The sequence below is a fragment of the Tiliqua scincoides genome, chromosome 4, assembly GCF_035046505.1.
Source record: "Tiliqua scincoides isolate rTilSci1 chromosome 4, rTilSci1.hap2, whole genome shotgun sequence".
Taxonomy (NCBI): Eukaryota; Metazoa; Chordata; class Lepidosauria; order Squamata; family Scincidae; genus Tiliqua; species Tiliqua scincoides.
In genome coordinates, this window is record NC_089824.1 from 123,723,375 (window position 1) to 123,750,836 (window position 27,462).

Sequence of the window (27,462 nt, forward strand, 5' to 3'; positions counted from 1 at the left end):
CATCCTGTGGCAAGGAGTTCCACAGACTGACCACATGCTGAGTAAAGAAATATTTTCTTTTGTCTGTCCTAACCCGCCCAACACTCAATTTTAGTGGATGTCCCCTGGTTCTGGTATTATGTGAGAGTGTAAAGAGCATCTCCCTATCCACTCTGTCCATCCCCTGCATAATTTTGTATGTCTCAATCATGTCCCCCCTCAGGCGTCTCTTTTCTAGGCTGAAGAGGCCCAAACGCCGTAGCCTTTCCTCATAAGGAAAGGCTCATAAGGAAAGACCATCTTTGCAAGTGAATAGAACTATAGGACTTGCAGAAATGTATTTGCATTATTTTCTGACCATGATTCCCCACTACCCAGGCCATGGTTAACTCTAGAATTTTTCACAAGTATTATGTGGGTAAAAATTTATCCTGCAACATTCATAAAAATGTTTAAATACATTAAAATATTCATACCTCAGACATTGTAAGTTTCTGTGATTCAGTTCTATAGATTCCAATAGGAATATCTCCTGTAGAAGAACAGAGCTTCTGATAAAGTCTAGCATATGTTCTGATCCATAAATCATCTTCTGTTATTTTCATCTAAGCAACAACAATAACAAAAAGAGATTTATTCGATCAGTTGATTGATCAATCAATATCCTGCCTTTCCCAAGCCAAAGCAAATGCCCAAGGTGGCTGACAAAGCTTTATTATAAAGTTCAAAGTAACAGGTAAAGAGAAAAACATCAAACAAGGCATTAAAACATTAATTTTAACATTGTATCGTGAAACAAACCAAAACAGAGAAAAAATCTAACAAATATCATTGGGTCAATGGGGACCAAATTAGTCCAGCAAAACAGTCAAGTCACAGCTGTATTTCAGAGGCACAAATATCCACGCAGCAACCAAATGCCAGACAAAACAGGTATGTTTTGAGTCCTTGCCGAAAAGCCATGAGGGAGGGAGTAGTTCTCAGTTCCCCTAGAAGGGAATTCCATAACTATGGTGCCACTACGGAGAAGGCTTGCCCCCTGGAGAAGGCCTGCCACCCCTCTCACTTGGGACATACACTTGTAGAGGAGCCCCCTCAGATGATCTAAGAGGGAGGGTTGGAACGTATAATTATCTTATATGTTTAAAAAAATGGTATGCAAGTATGAAGGCCACAATTTCAGGTATAGATCTCAAATGGAAGCAAGATTGATTTAAGAACTGTATGCACATTAAAAAGATACTGAAGAATTCGCATCAGGAGACAGGATGTTTTGCCACCTAAGATTAATCTTATTTCTGCTTATATCCCAGACATCGTACCTCACTTTGAGTTATTCACACAAACATTTATATGACTGGATCGACTTATTCATAAGAAGATTTCCAGAGGACAAAAAATGGGATAGGTTCACAAATTGCAGTTTTGCTCTAGACGAGAACTGTAGGGTTATGTCCTTCAGGTCCTGAATTTACTGCATGAAATAATGGCATGGTTAAGGGGAACAGGGGGTCAATTGCCCTTGGGGGCGTGTCAGGGGGGTACCTTTTGGAGGCCTTCTGAGGCCCGGGGAGGTCATGCACAGAAGGCCTTAGAAAGGCACTCTGAAAAGACACTTTTAGTAAAAAGCAGAAGTATCTTTCTAAGGCCTCTGGTAGGCCTTCTGAGGCCTAGGAAAGACTCCTCTATCCTCAGACTACTTCCTGGACACCTCTGGGGGTGTTCTGGACATCTGGCCCTGGGGTATTAACACTGGAGAGTAATAAAATAATTTTCCCCCAGGTGCCAGATCCCCTAGTGACACCACTGTCATGGAAGGATATTTTAAACCAAATGTGTGGTGTGCGGTATGGCCATGGATTATTAGACTTGGACATGGATAGGCAAAATTCCTATCACAAGGATAAGTAGCTTTGGGCAGTAACTGACAGTCCATGACATGAGCCAGGTGGACTCTCAAATCATAGAGTTATAAACAGACTGATCTCACTTTCACTTCTATGGAAAAGTCCAATGTTTTCAAGTTGTAAGAAATTTATCTCACACTTTAACAGTACATCCCTCTTTTGGGTTTTTTATATTATGTTTAGCTGTGCCTGAGCACATGTTCCATAAAATGGAAGTCTTCGCTGCCCGATAAAACAGTAACAACTTTATTTATGGTGCCGGGCCACATCTTAGACAATTTGCAGATTATGAAATACTTCTATAGCCCCTGGAGCACAGCCTGGAGAAGAAAATAGATATTCCAAGAATACAGAAACTGGACATCTTTGGTCTTGCCCCAGACACTCTCTCACCTAATGTTATTGTTCTGCAAATAAATTAGACCAGAAATGTACAATACTTCATCACTGCAATGAAGAAGAGAGTGATTATCAGTAATATTAATGACAACTTGGATCAAGAAGTCTTGGCACCATTACCAGATCAAAAAGGCTCTTCTGCTTACAAAAGGGCAGTTTATGACCTAGCATAGGGGAATCAAACTCATTTCATACAGTGGGCCGAAATAGCATTCATTAAGCCTGCTGAGGACTGGAAGTGACGTCATTAAGCAAGTCATGATGAGAAAAAAACACTTTTTCTCACTTAGGAACTCATCAGCTGCAAATGACAGAAGAGAAAATACGCAAATCTTGACCGTATTTGGAAGACATGGGAGAGCCTAAATATCACACGGGCCGCCCTGTCAGCATTGATACTTCAGCTCAGCAGTTGAGAGTAGCTGATGGTGGTGCTGAGAGAGCCCGAGGGCCGGATAAACATCTTCTGCAGGCTGCATCCAGCTCCCAGGACTTATGTTTGATAGCCCTGACCTGGCAGAAGTATGCTGCATGACAGAAGTGATCTTAAATTCAGAGCACTTCCAATTATATGAGCTCTTATGCCAGAATTTGCACCAGCTCTTTTCAAAACCATTTTTGATAATAAGATTTTGAGTTCATAAGCTTTGCAAGACCTTTTATGTTGATATGCTAAGGTCCAGATCTTCCTTATTTGTCAGATTTCAGTGAACCCTTGACTTAACAGATCTCTATATAGTGAATCAGATAGATGCTGCCTGGGGACAAAGTCCCTTCTGTATTGGGCAGTATCAGATATTGTTGTCCCCTGCTGATGACTATCTGGTTGTTGAGAGCATCATTCTTTATGTTTGCTTATACAGTATATATTTTGCACATATGCTGACATACAGCATGTGAGAATGGGAGGCTGTGCGCATCCAGTTCATCTCTTCTGTTTCAGAATAAGTGTTCATTTTTATGATAGATTTTGCATAAAAAGTAAACAAGCAACTGTGGTTTTTAAAGATAGCACTAAAAAAACAGAAAGAGCAAATTAATAAGAACATAAGAACATCCCCACTGGATCAGGCCATAGCCTATCTAGTCCAGCTTCCTCTCTCTCACAGCGGCCCACCAAATGCCCCAGGGAGCACACCAGATAACTAGAGACCTGCACCCTGGTGCCCTCCCTTAATAGATCTCTATAAGCAAAAGCTTGAGTTAATTCAGAAGCTGGAGAGTGGTGTTTTGGCTGCCTGTGTGTGCAAAAAAATATGGCATTAAAAAACAAGCTGTGTCTGATATTTGAAGAGCAAGGACAAGTTTAAGCCATTTCTGCCCAACATTGCATATACGCAACAGGGATCAAATATTTACATCTGTGGCCTGAGCAGAAATGGGTTAAGCAGGTTTCATTAAGATATAATGTGGATCTTCATCAAGTCATTCAGCTATTAATAGCAGGAAGCATATGATTTACTGCGCTGATGAATGTGATTAATTTTGGTGGTCACTCCTGGAAAACATGCAAGTTTATAAATGTGAAAGCTCTACAACAGGACACATGATAAGATAGATCTCGGTATTAACTGTTGCCAGAGCAGATGGGTTATATTGGTTGAAATCAGTTGTGGGTGGTACATGAGTTTTTATGGATATCATGAGAGAGCTTCCAGTGATTTATTACAATTCTAAGAAAGGTGGTTTAATGGAGGAATATTTAGCAAGTGATTCTACAACTGTTCCTGAAGTTTGCAGGCAATAGGTAGATGTCCTTAAGATGGTTAAGGCTTTCCTAATTTTAGGTAATTCTTCTGTACATCCAATCATTAGATAAGTTTTACAGCAGTGATAGCAGAATTAAGTGTTGACTTTGTATTACATGGCAGAAGCAATCAGTCTAGCTAACAGACCAGAGAATCAGTCTTGCTTGCAAGAGATTATATTAAAAGAAATCCCTACAAAAACACTGGAGGGTGAAGAGAGTGATACAAGAGGACAATAAACTTTGCAGAATTTCAGATATTACAATGAAGCCTCCAATCTTCAACTTTGCTGCTACGTGAAAGACATTGAAAATATTAGTGCTCCTAATGAATTGTCTTGGTTATTACAGCAGCAGTTATGGCCATATACTGCATTCTGTGATTGTCATATAAACATTGGGATTTAATGGACTTTTGACATTAACAGACAGCCCTCGCCCCATTAGTCCATTCAACTGATGGTTCACTATGTCATTAAGCAAAACATGAATGTTCTGTAAATAATTAAATGTCCTTTCAGGTATAAAAACAACAGATTGTCATGCTTAGAGGACAAGGCAATACCAAAAAAAGCAATGCTTAACCTGGATAAAGAACTACATGGAATTTTTTTTTTTGTAAAAGTCAGCAACTTACAGAACAAAGAAACCCAGAGCCTGGTGTTGTATCTAGTCCCAGCAGAAGCCTTGCGATAGAAATCATGTAATCCTTAACAAATGACTGCAAGATTTGGAAAGAAAAATGCTTCAGTATATATACATCAGCTAATAATAAAAGATATACAAATAGAATTGCTAAATTTATGCATTAAATATATTTTGCAGTTGGGTTAGAAGGGTGATGTTTACTACTGATTATCAACTGTAGTACTTGACAGCACACACAAATCTACACACACTGTGTTTGTGGAAACCACTTTATCCCTTGTACACAGTGGCTTCCCATTTTGTTTGCCAAGCTCCCATGAGAAGGGAGACAGAGAGCCATTAAGGAATGTATATACAGGTTGGCCCTCCTTACCCGCAGGTTCAGGACCCACGGATTTGACCCAATGTGGGTCAGGAGGGCCTTTCTGTACCTCCAAGACGTGTCTGGGTCTTCCAGTTGTGTATGGGAGGGAGGGTTTCTGAGGCCCATGGAGACTGCACAAAGTCCAATCAAAACCAGACGTGCCTTTCAGAGGCCTTCTAAAGAACAGGAAAACCTTGCACAGCCTCCCTGGGTCTCAGAGGGCCTCTGGAATGCCTCTGAAAGGTACTTTCAGTTTCAGCTGAAAACCGAAAGTGCCTTTCAAAGGGCTCTGGCAGACCTTCCAAGGCTCGGAAAGGCTGTGAAAGTTCTTCAGTTCATTCAGTTCTTAAGGAGAGAAGTTAGAAATGTTAGAAGTTAGAATATGCAAACTGTATTTTTGCAGCAAGTTTATAATCAAGCAGAGTCTGGTGGACTTTGTCAGAACTCTAGTTTTATTTATTACCTACAAGGTTGTGAAGGAAACCTTGAAAATGTGAGGCCAGAATCAGCTGAAGGTCCAGAAGGAAACCTAGTTAAGATGGTGGTCCTCCTTCAGTTTTTCTCAAGTTATGTACTGTTGTTCTTGTTCAGATTTATGGAAAAAAATTTGAATTGAAAAATGAAAATATTGAACAAATCGAATAATTTTTTCTGTTTACTTCTATCCATTTTTGGAACATGCAATAAATAGCATAGTATGTTGTCTTTTTTCTTCTTCACTGGCCAGTCTGACATTAGGAAATGGTGTGTAGTTCTGGTTTAACGGACAAATCTCCATATAGCAGTGGTTCTCAAACGTTGAGCACCAGGACCCACTATTTAGAATGAGAATCTGTTGGGACCCACTGGAAGTGATGTCATGACTGGAAGTTACATCATCAAGCAGGAAAATTTTTAACAAACCTAGGCTGCAATCCTATCCACACTTAACCAGGAGTAAGTCCCATTGACTACCATTGTTAAAAGCATATACATAGTAGCCTGTTAAAAGTACAGTGCTGTAACATGTCCCCAATGCAGTCACATGCCACGGGAGCATCAAATCTAATATATTAAAAATAAAATATTGAAATGAATTGGGATCCACCTGAAATTGGCTCGTGACTCACCTAGTGGGCCTCAACCCACAGTTTGAGAAAGACTGCCATATGGATTCTTGCCCAATTTTCCGTTTCCCAGTTCTGGTCATTGCGGAAAGATGACCACCCTCCCCCTTACTCAACCAGGCTTGGGACCAGTTGAGAAGCAAATAAACTTTGACTAAGAAGCAAACAAACTTCTGACAGCGACCTGACAGCTGGAAAATGCAGCAAAAGGCGCCAAAGAAAACATGGCTAAAACATATAGAAGAAGATCTAAAGAACCAGTGAATGTCCATTGATAGAGCCAGAATCATTGCCATGGATCGCAATGAATGGAAGTGCACTGTGATTAATGCATTGAAACCTATGACACCTACAGCAGCTTAGAAGATGACTTGTCCTAAACACCAGCTAAAGGAATAAAGGAAGAAAAAGTGCAGTTCTGGCCATGACACCTGGGCTGCTGCAGTAGTTACCATATCCCCTCTTGACTGCTTTCTGGCTGATGCAGCAATTAATAAGTCCCTTGGCCTAAGCACCCAGACTTGAAATGTATGAAAAGACAAAGGCAAAATAATTAGGATGAAAATACGTGTTCAAAAGACGACAAAATTCTGCCCTTCACAGTACCTGGTACAGTAAAGTGTCCAGCATGCTGATACTGAAAACTCTACCAGCAGCAAAGGGCAATCGAAACATGAACGCCAGATTAGAGCCCCTCTCTCGTTCTTTCTGTTCAGTATCAGTGGGAAAGAGAGAGAGAGAGAAAAGGAACTGTAAATGCAGTAATACATTAAGTAAATGGCACGCTGGGGCTTCCATAAGAAGCATTCTGCCAAAGTAAATATCCCCTTTATACTGCTGATTCATTTACATTGTTAACCTATTTGGAAAAAAAAAAAAACAGTAGCAATTCGCATCCATTTCATTCAGAACTTCCACTTTAAGAGATTATCCTTTTGCTCTGAAATAAGCCATTTGTACACTCACATTAACATTTTGTCATCTATTTGGCACTACTGTTTCACACACAAACACTGAATTAAAGAAGGCAAACGAACAATTAGTGTACATTTTTAACATTTTGAGAGGAAGTTATATGGTTTTCAATGTTGTTTTTTAATATTTATACTTTTTAACACATATATTATTAAAGCAGCAAAGACAAGGATAAGGAGTATAGTATCTGCCATCATATAAAGCAGGTTCTCCAACACTTTCCTGTCAGGAAAGGACACTTTCTAGCAGTTCCTTCCAGGAGCACCGTTATCAGTTCATCTGGTTGTCAGTCAGACCTGCAAGGCCTCACCATTGACCTGTGTGACTGAGAGGGTGCCCATATGCTCCCAAACATGTTCTTGCAGGTACACATCTCATAGGAAAGACTGAAAGTTCTAGTGAAGTTGTCTTTAAGAAAACCTTATCCATCATTACCGATCTTCTTGTTCAAGAACACATTTTCAAGGATCTGGAACACCATTTGAAAACCAGTGATACAGGGAGAACAACATGTATCTTCCATTGTATTATGAGACTGAGAATCACACTGCGTAGCAACTGCTCTTATCTGTGTCTGAAGAATTAATGAAAACTTTAAGGCCAGAACCATTTAACTATATACCAGGCAGTCTCCCACTCCTCATAGGGCTAGGACCAGATGATACCATAGCATGTGTTCTGTGAGAAATGGTGACCTATCATATTTCCAGGTTTCAGAAAAACAATCTTCACCTCATATATTTTCACACAACAAACCTGTGAGGTACATATTTGTGAGGACAGACTAGGATAAAGCCAACTTGCCTGAGATTATGTTGCTGAGAGATTATGCCTGAGATTATGCCTGAGAAAGGAAGGTTTTATTTTATTTTAATTTATTAATTTATTTAAAAATACAGTGGTGCCTCGCAAGACGAATGCTTGGCGCAACGGAAAACTTGCAAGATGAAAGCGTTTTGCAATTTTTTTGGTGACTCGCAAGACAAATTTTTCTATGGCCGTGCTTCGCAAGACGAATTTTTTTTGCAAATTTTTTTTTGGTTTGTTTGCAGTGATGCCTCGCAAGACGAAATTTTCGCAATACGAAATGACTCGCGGAATGAATTAATTTTGTCTTGTGAGGCACCACTGTACACTGTTTCCTAAATGCAAATTTCAACCTAGCTCTCTTAATCCAAGGCCATTCTGCAGTTCTTCATGGTGATGCTGTGGGCAAAAATAAATCTGAAAGGTCCATTGCAAAAGTTCATTTGTCTGACTGCATACAGGCAAACACAGGCAGCAAGAAGTGTAAGCTTCTCAAGCCTCTTTATTGTCTTGTGCACTGACAATATACAGAGGCAGTTCAACCCTCCAAAGGACCAGTTGCTTAATCACAGGTATATGTTTTCACTGCTTAATGATTTACATAGGTGATTACCAAGATAATAATTTTGCAATGCCTCTAAAACAATAATAAAACCTTATAATTCAGGGTCCAGTTATAAACTGGAGCACACTTGACTGTACACTCAATACATAATAATCATCTCTTGGAACATTCCATCATTTCAGCCTCATGTGATTAACCTTGTCCCCACCTACTTTCCTTTAAGTAATTTCATTAATTTACCTTTTTAAAAATCCATCAGGGAGAAAAAACTTTTTTCTGTTTAAATTAAAAGAAAAAATAACTTTGCCAATAATTACAGAATTGAAAATGTTCTCACAGCAATAACCTGTCAATTGACTTGCATTCAAGTTTACATATGCTTTATTAATAATGAAACATGGCTTTGGATGTTAACTCTGGCCCTGTCCACTGAGATTTGTGGCAAACAGATACTTTTTGAATTGCTGCAGTAATCGCTCTCATGCATTTTTAACTGATCATCCAAATTGCATGGAGTTAGAGATACAATTTACTCCTTGGCTCAAAGAAAACCACCATGACAGCTTTAATTACTTGGAACCAGATCATTCCGTCCTTCCAGATATTTCACAGCAGGAGCCTCTGCAAGTGGAATGATTGGAGGAGAGGTGCTGGAAGAGATGAAAAGAGCTCCCTTACATGGAAGAGGGCCTAGTTGTACCAAGGAGCTGTACTCCTGCAGTTGGAGTTGTACTTCAGAAGATTAGGAGACAGATAATATACTACAAGACTACCACGTTACAGACAGATAGATAATGTCACCATGACGTCCTGGTTATAAATAATCCCAGTGACACCTGATAGGTTGATAAAATGCCAAGTTCGATTGCCTAAATCCAGTACACGTACACACAGTGTAGTTGGCCAGCATAGCTCACTCATTAGAATTTTCAATTTACTTGACAATTTAATTTCATTGTATTCTCAGTCCGTACATTCATCACTCATGAAGTGTGATCAAGTATCTGCATGCATTTGTGAACTTTACCTTAAACTTATTGAAACAGTGGGATTTAAAACAGCTTAACATGTGCAGATTGTAGCCAGTAGGAAACTCATAAACGAATGCATGGTTAGACTATCCATTTCCTTGCCCCTTTAATGCTAATTTATATAGCTATTAGAATGCTGTATGGAAGCTTTCTTGAATTTTAATTTTTATGAAGAAACTAGAAAGAATAGAGCTTGACTTTGGGCATATGGTTACTGGATTTTTCATCCTCACACTTTTCTGCTGAGCAAAAGGCTCTTGCTTGTTCCGATGCCAACAGTGATTGCTTAGTTATTTCCAAAGAGGAAAAACAAGGGAAGTTGCAGCTGTAGCAGCAGATGGAGTTCTCCTGTGACTCAGGGATTTCTTGCTTCAGAAGCCCATTAAGCCATGAAGTCAATTTTCAATGTATGTTTGTATGCTTTAGCTGCAGGCAATTGCCTTACTTTTAGAGCCCCTTTGTAATAGGGGAGCGCTGCACAGGAATTAACAATCAGCTGTACATTGGACCACATAAGACAATTACCTCTCAAATTTTAATTGCATTTCATTTTCCACAAGGGAGTTTTGTGCAGCTTAATGAACTACAGATCCACCTGCAAAAATGCTGCCTGGCAAAGTGGTTGGCTGGCAACCTTCAGTCTCGAAAGACTATGGTATAAGCCTACAGCACCCGGTATTCCCAGGTCTCCCATCCAAGTACTAACCAGGCCTCACCCTGCTTAGCTTCCGAGATCAGATGAGATCAGGCATCTGGCAAAGTAAAAAGAATGGAATGGAGCAGTGCTCATAGCTTGCATGACAAAAATATATAACCTTAAGAAGGACAGTATGGACTATCAGAAAGCATGCAATATCTTTTTTAGCACAACGTTGTTTTGAACTTAGTAGTGTCATGGCATAAACCAGGGCATGGCATGTGACTCAAACATACAGTCTGTGGAACCTCTTCACATGGCCCACGGAGTTCCAGGGCAGCCCCCCTGCCAACACAACCTGAGTTGTGTTTGCAGGGTGTCCTGGGAGCCAGGGAGGCCATGCACTGCGTCCCCAGTCCTCAGAATAATGTTCTGAGGTCTCAGAAGGCCTTAAATATCATTTTGGGGTTTTCGGAAAAACTGGAAGTGGCATTTTAAGGCCTTATAAGGTCTTCTGAGGCCCAGAGAAGCCCTCTCCAGGTCTCCATCAAAATGCATTGAACTAACGGAGACATTTTTACATCAAATCCTATTTTTCTGCACATTTTTGGAGTTGAACTTCTCTTTCATTTGCTGCACTTTCACACTTATTTTAAACATACACCTAAAACTGTAAGTGTGGTATTTGCGTCCAAACAAGATACAAAACACAGGTCTTTGTAGAAAAAACACTGGAACCCGTATGGATAAAAGCAGCAGGAGGAATACTTTTGAACAGAGTAATGGTTGGAGAGAAAGGGATTGAGGAGGTACTCTCCCTGTTGTCCTTTCACTTAAAATGCAGTTTCCTGTGATGTTCTGGGATTTTATTTTTTTAAGAGTTGGTGGGGGGATGCCGTCAACTGTGCATCTCATCTAGTTTTTTACATCTTCATACAGACAAAAACCTGCTAGACCTCTTACAGTCTTCCTATGCTACGTTTTTATAGGGCACAATTGCTACAGCAGGTTCTTCCAGTATCTGAACATATTTGAGGAAGGTTAGTACACACATTACCACTACTGAGAAAGATGCCATTCTTCTCATGTTCCCATTCAGGCTTCAGACCCATAGACACAACTTTTGTGGTGGGTTCCCTGAAATATTTTTTCATAGCACATCTTTCTCAGCCAACCCCACTTACTCACAGATCTTTTACAACAGCTGAGAATAAAAGTTCGCTTATGGCTCCAATATATTTCCAGTACATAAAACCTAGCATTGGAAGATGGATAATTAATGAAGGCATATATAAATGCACTTAAAAAATAGAGAGCAAACACAATGAAAGCAATTATAAAGAGAGTATCCAGCTATATCATGTCATATATGCACTCCAAGTGAAATTAATCTTGTCCTTATTGAAATGTATGTGCAGTTTTAAAAATAAATATATTTTGGAACATGCCGGATTAGATTCAGATTGTTCATATCAATTGTTGACTATTCAAACATTATTACAGCTGCTATTTTGAAATTACTATAACAACTCAGAAGTTATATTTGCTTCTACAATGAAATGGTTGGGTTGTGTAAAAGGATACTTTATGGTTTCTTTTCCTTTTTATAAAATCAGTATGGGATTAACACCGATGCAGACAAAATCCCACAAACCTTCCAGGCTGCCTAGTTCCATTTTAAAAGATACAGCAGGAAATATAATCAATACTTTAGAACAGTGGTTTTCAAATTGTGTTCTGAAAAATACCGGTGAACAATATAATAACTGACAAGGTTTTCTGAAAGACATCTGACCTACAAATACCAATTTTCAACAGCAGGAGAGTACCCAAACCACATGCTCAGCCAACACAGGTGAAGTAGCTCAGTAGGCCTGGCTGACAGCTAGCATTAAACTGCACACTAGATCATGCCCCAGAAACATCTACAATATTATACTGGGTTTCTGAGTGCAGATGTAGAAAGGGTTCTCTGAGAACTGATGATCTGCATAGACAATTACAAATCTATAACTGAATTACTAGGGATTCTAAAATTAAATCTCATCAGCAGAGCTGCATGAAGTCCTAGTCACATACAATCAATTCCCATATTTGAGAAACGCCGAGGGTTATTTTAAGCACAATTGTGGCTAATATGCTTATTTTTTATTTGTAAAGAGCAGCAGCGGAACCCCTTGCTGAACTACTACAGTTTTAATAGTTATATAACTACTAAAGTATAATTTAGTTTGTGATCTAGCCTCTACCAGCCCCAATCTTCTAGAGCAGGGGTGCCCAAACCCCAGCCCAGGGGCCACTTGTGGCCCTCAGGGACTCCCAATCCAGCCCTCGGGGAGCCCCTAGTCTCCAATGAGCCTCTGGCCTTCTGGACACTTGCTGGAGCCTGTGCTGGCCCGACACAATGTTCGACCTCTCATGTGAGCTATGGGACAAGGGCTCCCTCCACTGCTTGCTGTTTCACATCTGTGATGCAGCAGTGGCAGCAAACGAAAGGCCAGCCTTGCTTTGTGGAAGGCCTTTTATAGTCCTTGAGCTATTGCAAGACCTTCATTCATTCATATAAGTTCCATCTCAAATACATTCATTTATGTAAATTTATTCAAATTTGAAATGCAAATTAATTCTTTTCCCCCCCCCCGGCCCCCTCACACAATATCAGAGAGATGATGTGGCCCTCCTGCCAAAAACTTTAGACACCCTTGTTCTAGAGAACACCAGCATTCCCCTGTAAATGCACATTGCAGAGGAAAATCCATTATGGAATGCAAGGTTTCTTTCCAGAAAACTTGTCCTTCTTGATCGTTTCATTGAACAAGAACAGCAGCTTGATAAGCTTCTAGAGAACCTAGGGCTTTTTAGAAAATCAAGTGAAAACTGCAGGTGTAACAGCAGTCTTTGATGTTTGTCAGGCAATTGATTTTTTTTTTTTTAAATCTTACACCATTTGACAAACAGCATGCAATGGTAGTAGTTGATAACTGACACTTCATGAGTTTTCAGATTTGAAGCCTGCCAGACTCAGAACAATAAAGAGCAGCCATTAAGACTAACAGAACAATCCTGGAATGCACTTTGGCTGGCACCTGTCCCTTGTGCCAACCCAGGAGTGCAGCAAACTTGCCGTAAAGCATATTTGTACCTCCATTCAAGTTGGCTGAGCCAGTGGCTCACAGAGGTTGAATCTAGCTTCCATGGCATTGAAACCTGATAAGTTTGTGCTGGCTGAGGATGGCAGGAGAGCACAACGGGGTGTTCTGGGGCAGAAGGCGGTGGACTGGGCCCAGGAGGGAGGTGGGACTGACCTGGGCAACTTAGGCCGGATAATAATCCCCGTCCCGGCCAGCCCAACTTTACATCAGCAATTTTGCTGACGCAGATCCAAGCGGACACATGGGATGGCAGGCAAACGACATGGGGTAAGGGGAAATATGTCCCCTTACTTCTAATTGTGTGGCAGCCACCTAGCCTGTGCTGGATATGGCACAGACCAGCTGACCTGCCTATTCCAGAACAGGTTAGGATTGGGCTGCCCAGCATACAAATTCTAAGGTAAACATTTCACATCCAAAATGTGACTTCGAATTCAAAATTCTGAATGAATCATTTTTCTGATGGAACTAGGGAAATTTAGCCAATCTTCAAATACAGCCGGTTGCAAATATTTGTTTCAGGTCAATATGAAAAACACTGAATGTTATATCGTAATTGCAACCCAATCACAGAAGACATTTTCTTACCTTCTCCAGTTTTGACAATGCAAGAGAATAGCAGTCTTTGGCTCTGAACTGCATGAATCTCATGTTGGCGGGGTGAGTTAATTCAGTGATGATGCTCAGGCTGGAGAACAACCTTTTTTTTTTTTTTACAAGGAGATAGTACAGTTATTTCTTCAGTAAAATCAGCTGAATGAGATAAAACATGGTAACATATACAAAACCTAATTACATATAGCTCCAAATGCATAATTAGTTGCAAGGAAATGTCAGCTTCTGACAGAAGCAAACATGCCCCCCTATAATAAGACAAATGTCGTGCAGAAATTCAGAGGGATATGAGTATATTAATTTCAAAAGGGTAGCTTGTATAACATTTTAATACGAGCAAAAAAGCACTGAACAGTAATTACTTGCACTCTGGTTGATTACTTACTCTCAGAAATGAGACAAGTCTACAGAAAAGGAGAACATTCAGAGAACCCAATGTACAATTAAATGCCCTGACTTGACGATAAAGGAACTTTTCAAATATGCAAAATTAGAAATTGTATAGAGAATTTAAAATCACATTCATTTATATATATCATTTATTCACATTCATTCATTTTATATATATATATATATATATATATATATATATATATATATATATATATATATATAAAAGATGTCAATCAGTAGCAAAACTTCCCAAACTCAACAGTGCTGATAAAAGCAAGTTCTTGCTACCAAAAGGCAGGCTACAATTACATGAAATAAATGAGCTGATGCTGCCCTGCTTAGATTTATTCTTTTCTCTAGCCTGAACTGCATTGAAGATTTATGCAGAATTTATGCTACAATAAAAAGTCTGTTGGGTACTGTGACATAGTTTGATATATCTAAGCATGCTTGTTGAGTAAATCACAACTGATTGGTTTCACCACATAAAACCAAGCACACTGCTTTGAGAACAACCTGCTTGGAAGAATAGCTTTATTTTTGCCCACTTAGCATTATAAGGGCCCAATCTTATCCAATTTTCCAGCACCGGTGCAGCCGCAATGCAGTTCCAAGTTAAGGCAACAAATGTTTCCTTACCTTAAGGAGGCCTCTGTGATTGCCTCCCCACCACAGGATGCAGTGCATGCCCCATTGGCACAACTGCACCGGCACTGGAAAATTGGATAGGGTTGGGCCTTCAATGGGCTATATGAGGTCCTTCAGTATACTCCAAAGTGCACATTTAGTAATAAATGGGCCAATAGGTGTGCTCTTCGAACTGCAGTATTGTGGGAAGAGGGGAGGCAAATCACGACATCAAAGAACAATCAACTTCTGAAGGCCACCAGGCCCTGAAGTTGCAAAGGAGATCCATAGAAGGAACAAAGAATGTGACACATCGAACTAGTAATACTGAAATAAAAACTTTCAACTTTTAAAAAACTAAATCAAAACTACTACTACTACTACTACTACTACTACTACTACTACTACTACTAATAATAATAATAATACATGTATTTATATACCGCCTTTCTTGGTCATCAGATTTCTCCTCAGGCTTTATTCAAGGCGGTTTACATGGGCAGGTTGTTCTAAATCCCCGTAGGGATTTTTACAATCGAAGAAAGGTTCTATCTTTCAAGAACCACAACATTTCAGACAGATCTTTTTGATCTGGTATCACATTCTGGCCTCTGGTTTCCTCCCACGCAAGATAACAAGCAGCTCCTTCATCGCTCACATGGAGGGCAGCCAAGACGCTTCTTCGTTCACACCAAAGAGCAGATGGAATAACTCGGCTCAGCTTGTCAGCTGCTTCAAGGTCTCACCATTCACGATGCCAGTGGCCTCAAACTGGCAACCTGCGGATGTTATCTTCAGGCAAACAGAGGCTCTACCCTCTAGACCAGACCTCCTGCCCAATTTTCAGTTGTCAGGACAGCATACTTGTTTCCTTTTTAAGCTCACACACCTCAACTCTGCTTTACATTCTGTATCATGCACTGCAGAAAATAAATGTCTTTGGACCAGCCAGCAGGACCTCTGAGAGGAATTTTATCAGGGGGTACAAAGTTTCTTTTGGGCGCCTTCCCAAAAAGGGTGAGGATGAAACAGAGTGGGGGGTGGCAATGGGGACAAAACAGGTAGGGGGAAAGTGGCAACAGCCAGAATACTCTTTGGAGTCTAGGTCTAACGTCTTCCCAATGCAGAGCTCAGGTCTACCTGCTTGCCCAGCATTGGCAGCTAGATACAGTAATACAGAAAACCAAACACACTTCCAAGTCTCCCTAAAATCTTCAAATATAGAAAATCACTGCAAGATATTAGTGTCATTGTATTTAGACTCACACTAGAATGGAAAGTGTCCTGTGTACACCAAAATGGACTTCTGCGGTAGCTACAGTCCCACAGCTGTGTCACTGATCTCCTATACACTCCTTCATGGTTAGTCAGTTTCCTCCCAGATGTGGCACTGTTAAGGAATGTATGCATTCCTGGACCTGGTGTGTATGGCTTGTGGCAGTAGTTATTGCCATGTGCTCACGGTAATGCCCCCAGCATCCCACATGAGCAGTGAGTCTGGGAGAGATTGGAAAATGTAAGATCCCAGGAAATTTCTGGGGCCCCGCTTTGGCTCCTGGGCCCCCTTTCTGACCCTGGGGCTGGGTACAAATTACCCCCTTTACCCCCCTCTCCTAGGCCCTGCCAGCCAGTGATGTTGCTAGAGGGGTGCGGACCACATTTGATGATGTGCACTGGGTGGGGGAGGGGAATGACAGCACTACTGGCCAAAATTTTTTAGAAGTTGTTATTTTTGAATAATACCATGTTATTATAAATCATTTGATGTGTAATTTCATGCAGAATGTAATGAAACAAAACACAATGAAATATCTCTATTAAAAGCTATAGCCCAAAAATCACTGGGGTGGGGCAATGGTGCATTCTAGTGATGCCACTGGGACTAGCTATAGAACAGATATTTTAATGAGCATGCGCATGTTATTTCCACACTTGACATGTTTGCTGCTGTGAATACGGGTGTACTATTTGTGTTTCTCACAGCAATTGTACCATGTAGTGCTTTTCTAACACAGGTGTTGGATTTTTTTAAGAAATAACTGCAAGGAATTTGCTTGCATAAGCTTCCTCTATCACAGTGGTATGTCACTGCTAGCAATGACCATATATTATTACTGTTAAGAATATTTAAATACCACCTCTGAACAAAAAAGTTCACAAAGCGGTTTAGAGAGAAAAATCAACGAAATAAATGGTTTTCTGTTCCCAAAGTTCTCATAATCTATACTGCTATATCTGGCCTATAATGCTGTGGGCCAGGGTATCTTAGAGACCGCCTACTCCCATACAATCCGGCTCATCCCCTTAGGTCACTGGAGAAGGACTTTTTTCAAGTGCCGCCACCCAGGGAAGTATGTGGGATGGTGGCAAGAAATAGGGACTATAGTAGTGGCAGCAATACTATGGAACTCCCTCCCTCTTGATTTACAAACTACTCCCTCTCTTGAAACTTTCTGGCAAGGCCTGAAGACATTTTTTTTTCCCAGACAAGCCTTCTGAGTTCCTCGCCTTTTAAATATTTTGTACACCTCTTATACCTTTTAACATTGGGTTACAGGCTTGGGGCCTTTTTATAAATTGCTGTTGTTTGATCTTTTTATACCTTTTTGTCTGATCACAGTTTTTAAGATGTCTTGCTATGAATTGTGTTTTTTATATTGTTTTTAAATTGTGTTTTAATTATTATTGTAAGCCGCTTTGGGTCCCTTCCGGGAGAAAGGCAAGGTATACATGTAGTAAGTAACTAAGGGTACAAGCCTAACCAGATCTACTCAGAAGTAAGTCCTATTTTGTTCAATGGGGCTTACTCTTAGGAAAGTGTGGTTAGGATTGCAGCCTAAGTAAAAAAATAAATAAATCTAAAAAGATGCAGAAGAGGCAACAGCAACAGCCACTAGAAAATGCATTGTGCTGGGGTGAATAGGACAGTTAAGGCCCAATCCTATCCTCAAGTTATGTGAATGAATCTCCATGTATGCTGGCACAATGAAAGCTCCACCAGTGTAAAAGCCCATCAGCCAGTGAAAGCCTGTGGATGCCAAGGAAATGGTGGAAAAACTTTGCACCAACATAACTTGGACACCACTTGGACATCGGTGCAACCACTGGCAGGGAGGTCAAAACAGGAAGAGATGATGTGAGCGGGTTGTAGGAGGAGTTGGTGCACACCATATCCTAACTCCCCTTTCAGACAATGGACATACCCCCAACAACAGAAAAATGCAACACCAGCAAAACAGCTGGTGTGGGCAGGAGTGATCCCATAAAAACAATGGGAAAAGTTAAAATAGCAGAAAATGGCATCTCCAGCTCCCCACTCACCCACTACCCCACAACTGGAGCATAAGATATGGAATATATTTGGCAATCAATCACACCACACCTAAGCCACTAGGAAGCCAAGTTCAGGAGCTGTCGCAGAACTGAGTAGAACTATTGGGGCCAGCCGAGTTCTACATGGGGTAAGGGAACTGAGGTAATGGAACTGAGGTTTCCTTACTTTGGGGGGTCCTCTGGTGGCTGCTCTGGCCCCATGAGATACAGCGGCAGCCATTTCTGCACTGCTGTACCACACTGCACAAGGGTAGCGTAGGGTTGGGCTGCCCACAGTCAGAGACCTCCTATATGCTAAAATTTCATAACTAGTAATTACAGGCCCAGCCTTGTAATACACAGGTTTTTTATACATGGATTTGACTCAACACGAATGGCCACTGCAAATGAGAAGGAATGTGCTGATCCCTGGAGAAGGGTAAAATGCATCCCTTTAAAATCAGTTTAAAAAACTGAACAGTCCTTTAACAATAGCCTTGTTAATGAGAGAGAGAGAGAGAGAGAGAGAGAGAGAGAGAGAGAGAGAGAGAGAGAGAGGGCAGCTGACTGACAATCCATCAATCCTTCTCTCTCCAGGTGACCCCTCCCTTCCCCCTGGGCACGTGAAAGAAAGGTGATCACTTTGCATTGGTGAAGGGAGGGGCTGAGTGAAGCGCCTTTCTAAGCACTTGGAGGAGGACTGATTGATGGATTGTCTTCTTAATGACTCTTATCTTATATCACAAAGGTCAGCAAGGCTGTTTTTAAATCACCAGAGCAAAGAAACTTTGTTTTTTAAATTGATTTGCTATAGTGCGTTTTTTGCCATCCAAGTGAGTGCTTGTAAGGGAACCCACACGAATAATGAGGCTCAACCTGTAATACTATGATTGATTATCCTTTGGAATTTATAGCTACATTGTTCCCATAAAAGTAACGACAAAGTGAATTTCATTGACAATGGTGATTGTGGTGGAAAATCGTTCAGATTATATTAATATATTGGTGATCATTCCCATGTACCTCTCTCATCCACTGGAGAAAATGTATGGGAATTGTATATGCATTTTATGGGAAATGCAGGTGTATTGGCTCCTCTGGCATATGGAAGCAGCTTCTTTTTTGGTCCCAATTTGCAACTATTGGTCTGACAACTTCCACATGATGATGTTCATAATCTAGGACCTGTCAACTCAAACGTATGAGAAATGAAGGAGGTAATTCAAGGAATTACATGTAGTATTCTCAAGAGTGTCAGTTCACTCATGTGAAAGACAGTTGCCTCTGACAGGCTCAGAAAAACTAAGGTCAGTTGATCAGATAGATGCTACTTGCAATATATGCAAACTTGCTGTCTAAATAAGCTGTAGCCAGTTCAGAAGTGGCAGAGCACTGCAATCAAGAAAGCACATTCCATAAGTCCCCATTAAGCTCACTAAACTCACTGTAAACTCACTAAACCCCATTAAACTCACTGTAAAGACAATATTTCATAATTAGCTAAGGCTGCACCCTTGTGGAATGAATGTTTAATACAAAATACAAGTGGTTTGCAGCAATTAAGTAGACTGTGGCTATAAATCAGTCCCCTTGGTTTTAGATTATCTGTCTTTCACCCTAACAGTGATATAGTGCTGGGAACAGATCTGTTTTGTTACCTTAGACCAGTGGTTCTCAAACTGTGGATCTGGACCCACCAGTGGGTTGTGATCCAATTTTTGGTGATTCACAAAAGCTGACAAGGCAGATTAGGCTATGTGCATCAAGGGTTAAGCTGCTATTTGGGAGGGCACTGCTGTCCAATCACCACTATAGCCACATTGCTTGGCATTTATAAACCAGGCAGCAGCCTCTAGGGCTTCTAAAAAGTTTGAGAACCACTGCCTTAGACACATTTGAGTCTTGATTTTAACCTGTGCCTTCTGAAACTATGATTGGCTCTTTCTCAGATCTTGATCTCATCTGAATTTCTGTTCCTTAGCATATCTGAATGTACAGACAAAATATCTTCTTGGTCTGGCTTATGGAATGATCACTAAAATGCAGTGACTTTCTGTTAGAGATGATGTCATAATTCAAGTCACCTATCACTGCTCTAAAGTAGAACATGCTTGCACATTGTATGAATGGTTCGATAAGTCTCCGTGATTTGCTGTCCAGTGGGGGAGTGGAAAAAGAGGAGAATTGCCAAATCTCTGCCAGATAAAGAAATATCTGACTGGTGAGTTGTGTTTGAATTGATGGTTCCCAAAATGTGCAGTCCTGGATTGGAAAAATCATGCAACGCTATTTCCTGCTTCAGGTAATTGGATGTATACGTACACAACAAGTCATATTTCCTAGCATTTTAAGTATTCACAATATATTTTAAAAAAAACCTTCATTCTAAAGCAAGTCAATATCCAGTTGTTTCAGATGACTCAGAGCCCAATCCTATGCCTGGTTACTCAGAAGTAAGTCTCATTATAGTCAATAAGACTTACTCCCAGGAAAGTGTGGATAGGATTGTAGCCTCAGTCCAAGGCTTAGAACAGCAGTGTTAGGTTTCACTGTACTAGGCTTAGGAAAACTGATCCATATTCAATGAATGGTGTTATGCACTGGACATCTGTGACCTGCCCTGCCACCAACATTAGTAGGTCAAATCCTATGTCAATCTGCATGCAAGTGGGAATGAGCCTGGCGCTACATCCACTACTGACAAGAGTGACATTCGTACGGATTCATCCTGAATCTCACTCCTAATGGTACACCTTTCCATTGCTGGCAATTAATATCAGAATGAATAAAGGCAGCATCAAAGTACAGAAGGAGATTTACAACAGTCCCTAAACAGCACTTTTCTGGTCTCTTATTTGTACCTAGTTGAATGCATTTTATAGGGATTACAATTTAGATTAATTTCACAGGCCTACAAAATTGAGGGTCAGAAAAGTTTTTCCCAAACTTTATGGTGCTTTGATAAGAATTTGGGGTGCCGATTCCAAAAATGGCATCCGTTTTGCCCTGTCACCTCTAGTTTAGGAGACACGGCATAGCCTCATTAGTGAATGGTTCAAGCAGCCATTGTGTAGGCTTCCTCATGAGGAAGCTGCTTGAACCATTCACTAAAGAGGCTATGCCGTGTCTCCAATACTAGACATGATAGGGCAAAACAGATGCCATTTTTGGAAACAGCATCCCAAATATACCCAGGAATTGGTGTAACGTTTAAGGAAGCAAAATGTGTGTTGGCCTGTGTTTTTCATGCATCTTTGTATGGATCACTGATTACACAGGCCAACACACACTTTGCTTCCTTAAACATTACACCAATTCCTGAGTATATTTGGGGTGCCAATTCTAAAAATGGCATCCATTTTGCCCTATCACGTCCAGTTTTGGAGACACGGCATAGCCTCTTTAATGAATGGTTCAAGCAGCTTCCTCATGAGGAAGCCTACATTATGTATTTTTACATAAAATTATGTATTTTTTGGATTTTAATTTTTTTACAGTGCAATCCTATACTCAGCAGGAAGTCCAAATGAGTTCAGTGGAACTTATTCTCAGGTAACTATGTATAGGATTGCAGCTTTAGTGAATTACAATTTAATTTATTGAGTTAAACTTACATTGAAGCTTACTATAAAAAAACTTTCACTCAAAAAAATAGATTTTTAGATTTTGTTACTATTCACTATTGAAGTTTCTAATAATGCAGACATGGGAAAAGACTGCCATCTAGTGAATGTATGCTGTAGCTAACAATAATCTATTTTGAGCTAACTAATAATTTCATTAAAAGTTATAGCCAAACCAACAAATGTATTTTTGTTAAATGCATGCAATCTTTGTTGCTTATACCCATAACTTTTCTGGCTTCTAAAAACAAGCTGTAATTTAGATTTCTACTGCATCTTTTGAGTTTTCCCTCTACTGCTTTAAAAACCTGTGTTCTCCTGAGAAGATAGGAATATTTTTAGAAAAACAAGAACAATGGATAATGGCAAATGAATGGCCAGGAGGCTCTTGTTTGAGCAGGAGAATAGGTGAAGCAATTATGAGTCCAATAATGGGAATATTGAAAAGCACTTCCATCAATCATTACTGTTCAGTATATAGATGACATTAGGGCTCTAAGAAAAATGGAGACTGCATCAGTTAAAAAAAAAATCAAGGTATAATCTATTTCAGCGGTTCTCAAACTTTTTGCAAGTTTTACTTCCGATGTAAGTCTTTGTGGGAGAGAGGGCAATGAAGCAATCCCCAGGATTGTGTCGCTAATGGGGGTGAAAGGGGGTGCTTTTACATACTTACTCTCTTGCTGCAGGTTGCAAGAGTTGTGGGGAGCCCTGCGCAGCCTTCCGCAGGGCTCCCCAAGCCTTGGAACAGTGGAAAGAAGAGCTCATGAAGCATTTGGACTCAGATAAGTAGAAGAAGGAATTAACTTGACCCTCACATTGTCTTTCCTGGGCTGGAAAGGATGTTTCTTCTCCTCAGCCTGTACTTCCTACCCCTTCAAATTCCACCTTCCTTTTTCAAATTCTGGATAGCACATCATGCATGCTCCTTGAAGGATCATCGTGCCTCAGAAAACATTCAGGACTTCAGGCGACAACTTCACCTCATAAACCCAAGCACCCTCATTGCTGTAAGCTCCTCAGTTGCTCTGGAACCAGCCTTTTTGCAGCTGAAAGAATGTTTTGTGTGGTGGGCTATTTTCTTTGTTGTCGTTTAAACTTCCTTGAAATTTTCTTTTGAATGCATTTGAACTTGTAGCTCACCATGGCACTAAAGGTAACAGCAATGTATCTCTGTCTGCTGCTATTGAAACAGGAACTTCCAAATATTTCCCGTCCCCTTACCCCATATCCCAAATCATGGTATGGTACCTAGCAGATAAACATTAAAAAAGGAAAGAAGGGTAAAACAAAAGGGGGGGGGGCAAGGAACAAAAAGAAAGAAGAAAATGGGGAAAAAAACACCATAACTCAGATTAAATACACTGATCCTCCAGTGCGCGCTTTCAATGACTGGCTGACCACGACAATAATCTTAGGGTGCAATCCTAACCAACTTTCCAGCACTGGCATAGCTGTGCCAGTGGGGCATGTGCTGCATCCTGCAGTTGGGGGACAGTCATGGAGGCCTTCTCAAGGTAGGGCAATGTTTGTTCCCTTACCTTGGAGTTGCATTGCCCTTATGTCATTGCTGTAAAATTGGTTAGAATTGCAGCCTTAGCAATATATTACGCTGAACAAAAAGACAGGAAGAAGATAGCTGTCCCATAAACACTTACCGAAAAAGGGTCTGTACATTTACAATAGTCTTCGCATCTGCCATGTAGTCCTCTTCAGCACTCATAGTGCTTTCCTTGTCCACCACAACCACGTTGGCAGCAAAGGTCACGCCACATTTTAGCAAATCATCTAGGCTTTTGTAAATAGAACAGTAAGTTGTGATGTAAAAAATCCATAGCAAATCCTAAATTCTGTACACATTATGATAATTTTCCGTTTGTAGGAATTTAAAGTCCTTAGACTCACTTTATAGCCACATGGGTTATTAGCTGCTTGAGGGTTCTACAGCCCAGTCCTATCCAATTTTCCAGTGCCGGTGCAGCCATGCCAATGGGGCATGTACTGCATCCAGTGGTGGGGAGGCAGTCACAGAGTCCTCCTCAAGGTAAGGGAACATTTATTCCCTTACCTTGGGAATGCATTGGAAAATTGGATAGGACTGGGCTGTGAAAAGCCTTCACATACTGGTTTTTTGGCTGATGGCCAAGGCTGGCCTATCCATAAGGCCAGCTGAAGTGGTAGCCTTAGGCAGCAGACTCGTAAGGGGTGCCCACTTCCGTTCTCCACAGATTCCACTTCTGTTCTTCCACTCGCTTCCACTGATCCTCCTCCACTTACTCGCTTGATTGAAAAAGAAAGGGGGACAAAACAGAAGGGTAGAGGAGGAGTTGTGGGCTATAATGTTTGGACACCAGAGACAGACACATTGCTAAGTAAGGGGGCAGCATTTGATGCATTGCCTCAGGTGTCAGGAGGTTTTGGCCTCCCCTGATAATGAAATCCAGCACTTGAATGCATGAGTCAGGTTTTGCCACACGTTGGCATGCCAGGACCTAGGTTTTGCTATGTTATTGGCTGACTATGGCCAGCTTGCAGGTTTACACACAAGAGGGAAAGAGGAAGCTAAATTATGATAACTTTTTCAACAGGTTTTCCAATGGCTACCATAGGTTCAATGGCATGCAACTCAGCCCTGTAGAAGAGCAATACAGACATAACATTGTGGTCTGTGTGCTGAACATGGTTCAACCACAGTGAGATGATTTCAACAAATGTGATGGGTTTCATTAGATGTTATAAAGAAGAGGGGAGACATTAGTGAGGGAACTGCCATTTTTGATGTGCGCAAAACTTTTTTAGATATAGTATTTTCTGCCCTTGAAAACAGAAAATAACAAATAAGGCCATAACAATAACAAATAAGGCCATAACAGCAGTTTCCATAAGGAAAAGCAGATGAACAAGAGAAGTACTAAACAGTTAACAATATCAAAAGAGTCTTGCACAAAAATGTATAGGATGAATGCGAGATAGAGCCATGACTGCTCCCTTATCTGAAAAACGCAGCTCTCAGGATTTATGAAGGAATGTGGGGAAAACAATAGCCATTAGTGCATTTATAACTGTGGGAGGAAGGGGTGCATATATGTAGTGTTTATACCTCTCCAGCCTATGGAAAGCTGGACTTCACTTTCTGTCATATCATCAGCTGTAGGCAATGCATTCTATGTATAAAGTTCACACCACTTTTATTTCACTTTGCGCATTATTCTACATTCATATGCCCTTGTTAAACTTGCAGAACACTGGTTTCATAAAAAAATGGTTTTTTCCCCCACTGTGTTCCTAGGATTCTGGAGAGATTCACAAGCTTTTCAAGGGTTCATCAGTGAGAAGGTAAGCACCAGTAGACACGCTTTCCTGAAACCTCTCAACCATTATTTTCTTCTGCAATACAGTGGAATGTTGAGTGTGTTCTAGGGTGCCTTTCTAGATCACATGGGGCAACAGCAATACTCCACCAGTTCACACAGGATGCTGGTAATGCCCGTGTTGTGTTAGAATTCTCAACAACGAGCAAACATTCCTTGGTAAATACATGAATGCTACAACCTACCTTAGGGTAGTAGGAATTAGCTATATTTCCTGGTTGAATATAGGCTTACTGCGTGGCCAACAGATACAGGGCCCAATCCTATCCAACTTTCCAGTGCCAGTGCAACTTCAGTGCAGCCCTGAGGAAAGAGAACAAATGTTCCCTTACATGGAGGAGGCCTCTATGACTGTTCCCCTACAGCCTTGTTGGCATAGCTGCACCAGCAGTGGAAAACTGGATAGCACTGGGCCCACAATTAGGCAAGCAGCCTTAATGCTATTCGACAAGATAAGCATTGGGAAGTCAAATTATCACAATTTTTCGCTCTTCATCCTTATCTTATGAAAATGTACAATGTTTCTTTGGATATGGGCCAAGGTATTAATTTTTATGACTGAGAATGAGAAGCATGGAGGGAGGATGTGGGCTTTGATTGGATTCACTGATGAATTATGCTACAATGACCAAGCACCTTCGTGCCTCTCTTGGCTATGCTTTTTCCAATTAACTTTCCCTCATTGCATTTAGACATTATCTCCAGCACGGACAACAGGAGTCCAGCATAAATGACACAAACCGCCCCACTCCTCTTCAGAAAGCTTGTAACAGACGACTGTCACAATATAAATGGGATGATTATTTGCATTTTTATGACAGACATTTTTAATTAGGATATTATGTGTTCTATAATACAATTCCACTGGCTAATAATCTCATCATCCATTTCCTGTAACTGAAAAGATTATTCCTGCATAACGTCCTCTCCATTGTTATGGACTTTCCTATCCTATGTATTATATTTAATTGAAAGTTGGCATCTGTCAAATCAGAATAGACCACTATAGTTTAGCTAAGTTCAGCCAAAAATCTGCCCTTTAAAAAAAAATGCTGTCTATTTATTACAGAAGTACAAAATTAGGTGGAAAATATGACAATGCCTCTCCATCTTCCTTGTTATCCCTGACAAATAAAACTAAACCAGATAGGTTTAGCTTGATTAGCAGCCCAATCCTATTCAGGCCTTACACTGTGGAACAAGCGTTCTGGCAGCATAAGGACCTTTCTGGCTGTTGCAAAATGCAACAAGCCATTTGGGGTGCCCCACTGCTGCCACAAATAACAAATGTCCAGGACCATGCACCAGCAGACCAAGGCTGCTTGCCAGCGGTGGTATAGCAGCACAAGGGATGGGAGAGGGGCTGGGAGGGGCTGAACAGAGCAGGGAGGGGCAGAGAATGGGGCGGGAAGAAGGGGCAGGTATTGGCAGCTGTAGTGCCCTTGTTAGGATTGGGTCCTAAGTGATATTTGTCTCTTCTCCCTATTTGGAGAACAAAAAGGAATACACTGTAAATACTCATATTTGCAAAGGCCATCCTCTTAGCAAATTTACCACAAATTCCATTTCATGGTAATTCAGAAATCTGAATTTTCTTTAATTTCAGATTCCATATATATAATTAGTTTAAAAAAAAAAAAAAGGTGTCAGAAGGGGTTATGTGGAGGAACTTTCTGTACATTGCAGGGACCCTAAGAGAATGCAACATCAATGGACTGTTGAAGCTGGACCGCCCAGAAAAGGGTTACGCAGGTTTTTCTACCACCTACGCCATTGGCCCTAGGTTTAGCAGTTTACTTTTCCTCAAAGCAAAATGTGCTATGGCAAAAATTTACTTAATTGGAATAAGTAAACTTGAACATCACTGGAATGGTTAGTTAAGCCTTCTCCTTGCCCATGGCAGTGGCATGAGTCCTAAACACTCTTACAAACATCTAAACTAGTACTTAACAATAAGAAAAATCAAGAGTTCAGAAAGCTAAGAACAAACGATGCATGCAAATACCTTTTAAATACCAACACCACACAGTTGCATGCGATCACACAGCACTGCACACCACAAAACACTACAATATTTAGTTTTCCAAAGATTAGTTTACCTACTTGTCAATAGACCCCACCATGTAGTAAACCATTGGAAACCAACAGATTGCATCCAGAAAATGCATATCTGGCCTAAGCAGCAGATGGGTCACAAAGTGAAA

At 40.7% G+C, this 27,462-nt stretch overlaps 1 protein-coding gene across 4 annotated transcripts in view; it reads right to left on the minus strand.

Annotated features, from left to right (window-relative positions):
* Positions 1-27,462, minus strand: part of KCNT2 (potassium sodium-activated channel subfamily T member 2) — a 255,724-nt gene that overhangs the window by 17,956 nt on the left and 210,306 nt on the right. For 2 of the 4 annotated variants that reach the window (XM_066624748.1, XM_066624747.1), the window contains 6 exons: positions 27,362-27,433; positions 23,546-23,680; positions 13,906-14,017; positions 6,757-6,858; positions 4,670-4,753; positions 456-584 (listed from right to left, as the gene is read on the minus strand). In XM_066624748.1, coding sequence (XP_066480845.1) covers positions 456-584; positions 4,670-4,753; positions 6,757-6,858; positions 13,906-14,017; positions 23,546-23,680; positions 27,362-27,433 — 634 coding nt within the window. The remainder of the gene's footprint in view (positions 1-455; positions 585-4,669; positions 4,754-6,756; positions 6,859-13,905; positions 14,018-23,545; positions 23,681-27,361; positions 27,434-27,462) is intronic. The other 2 variants (XM_066624750.1, XM_066624749.1) reach the window with 1 other exon arrangement.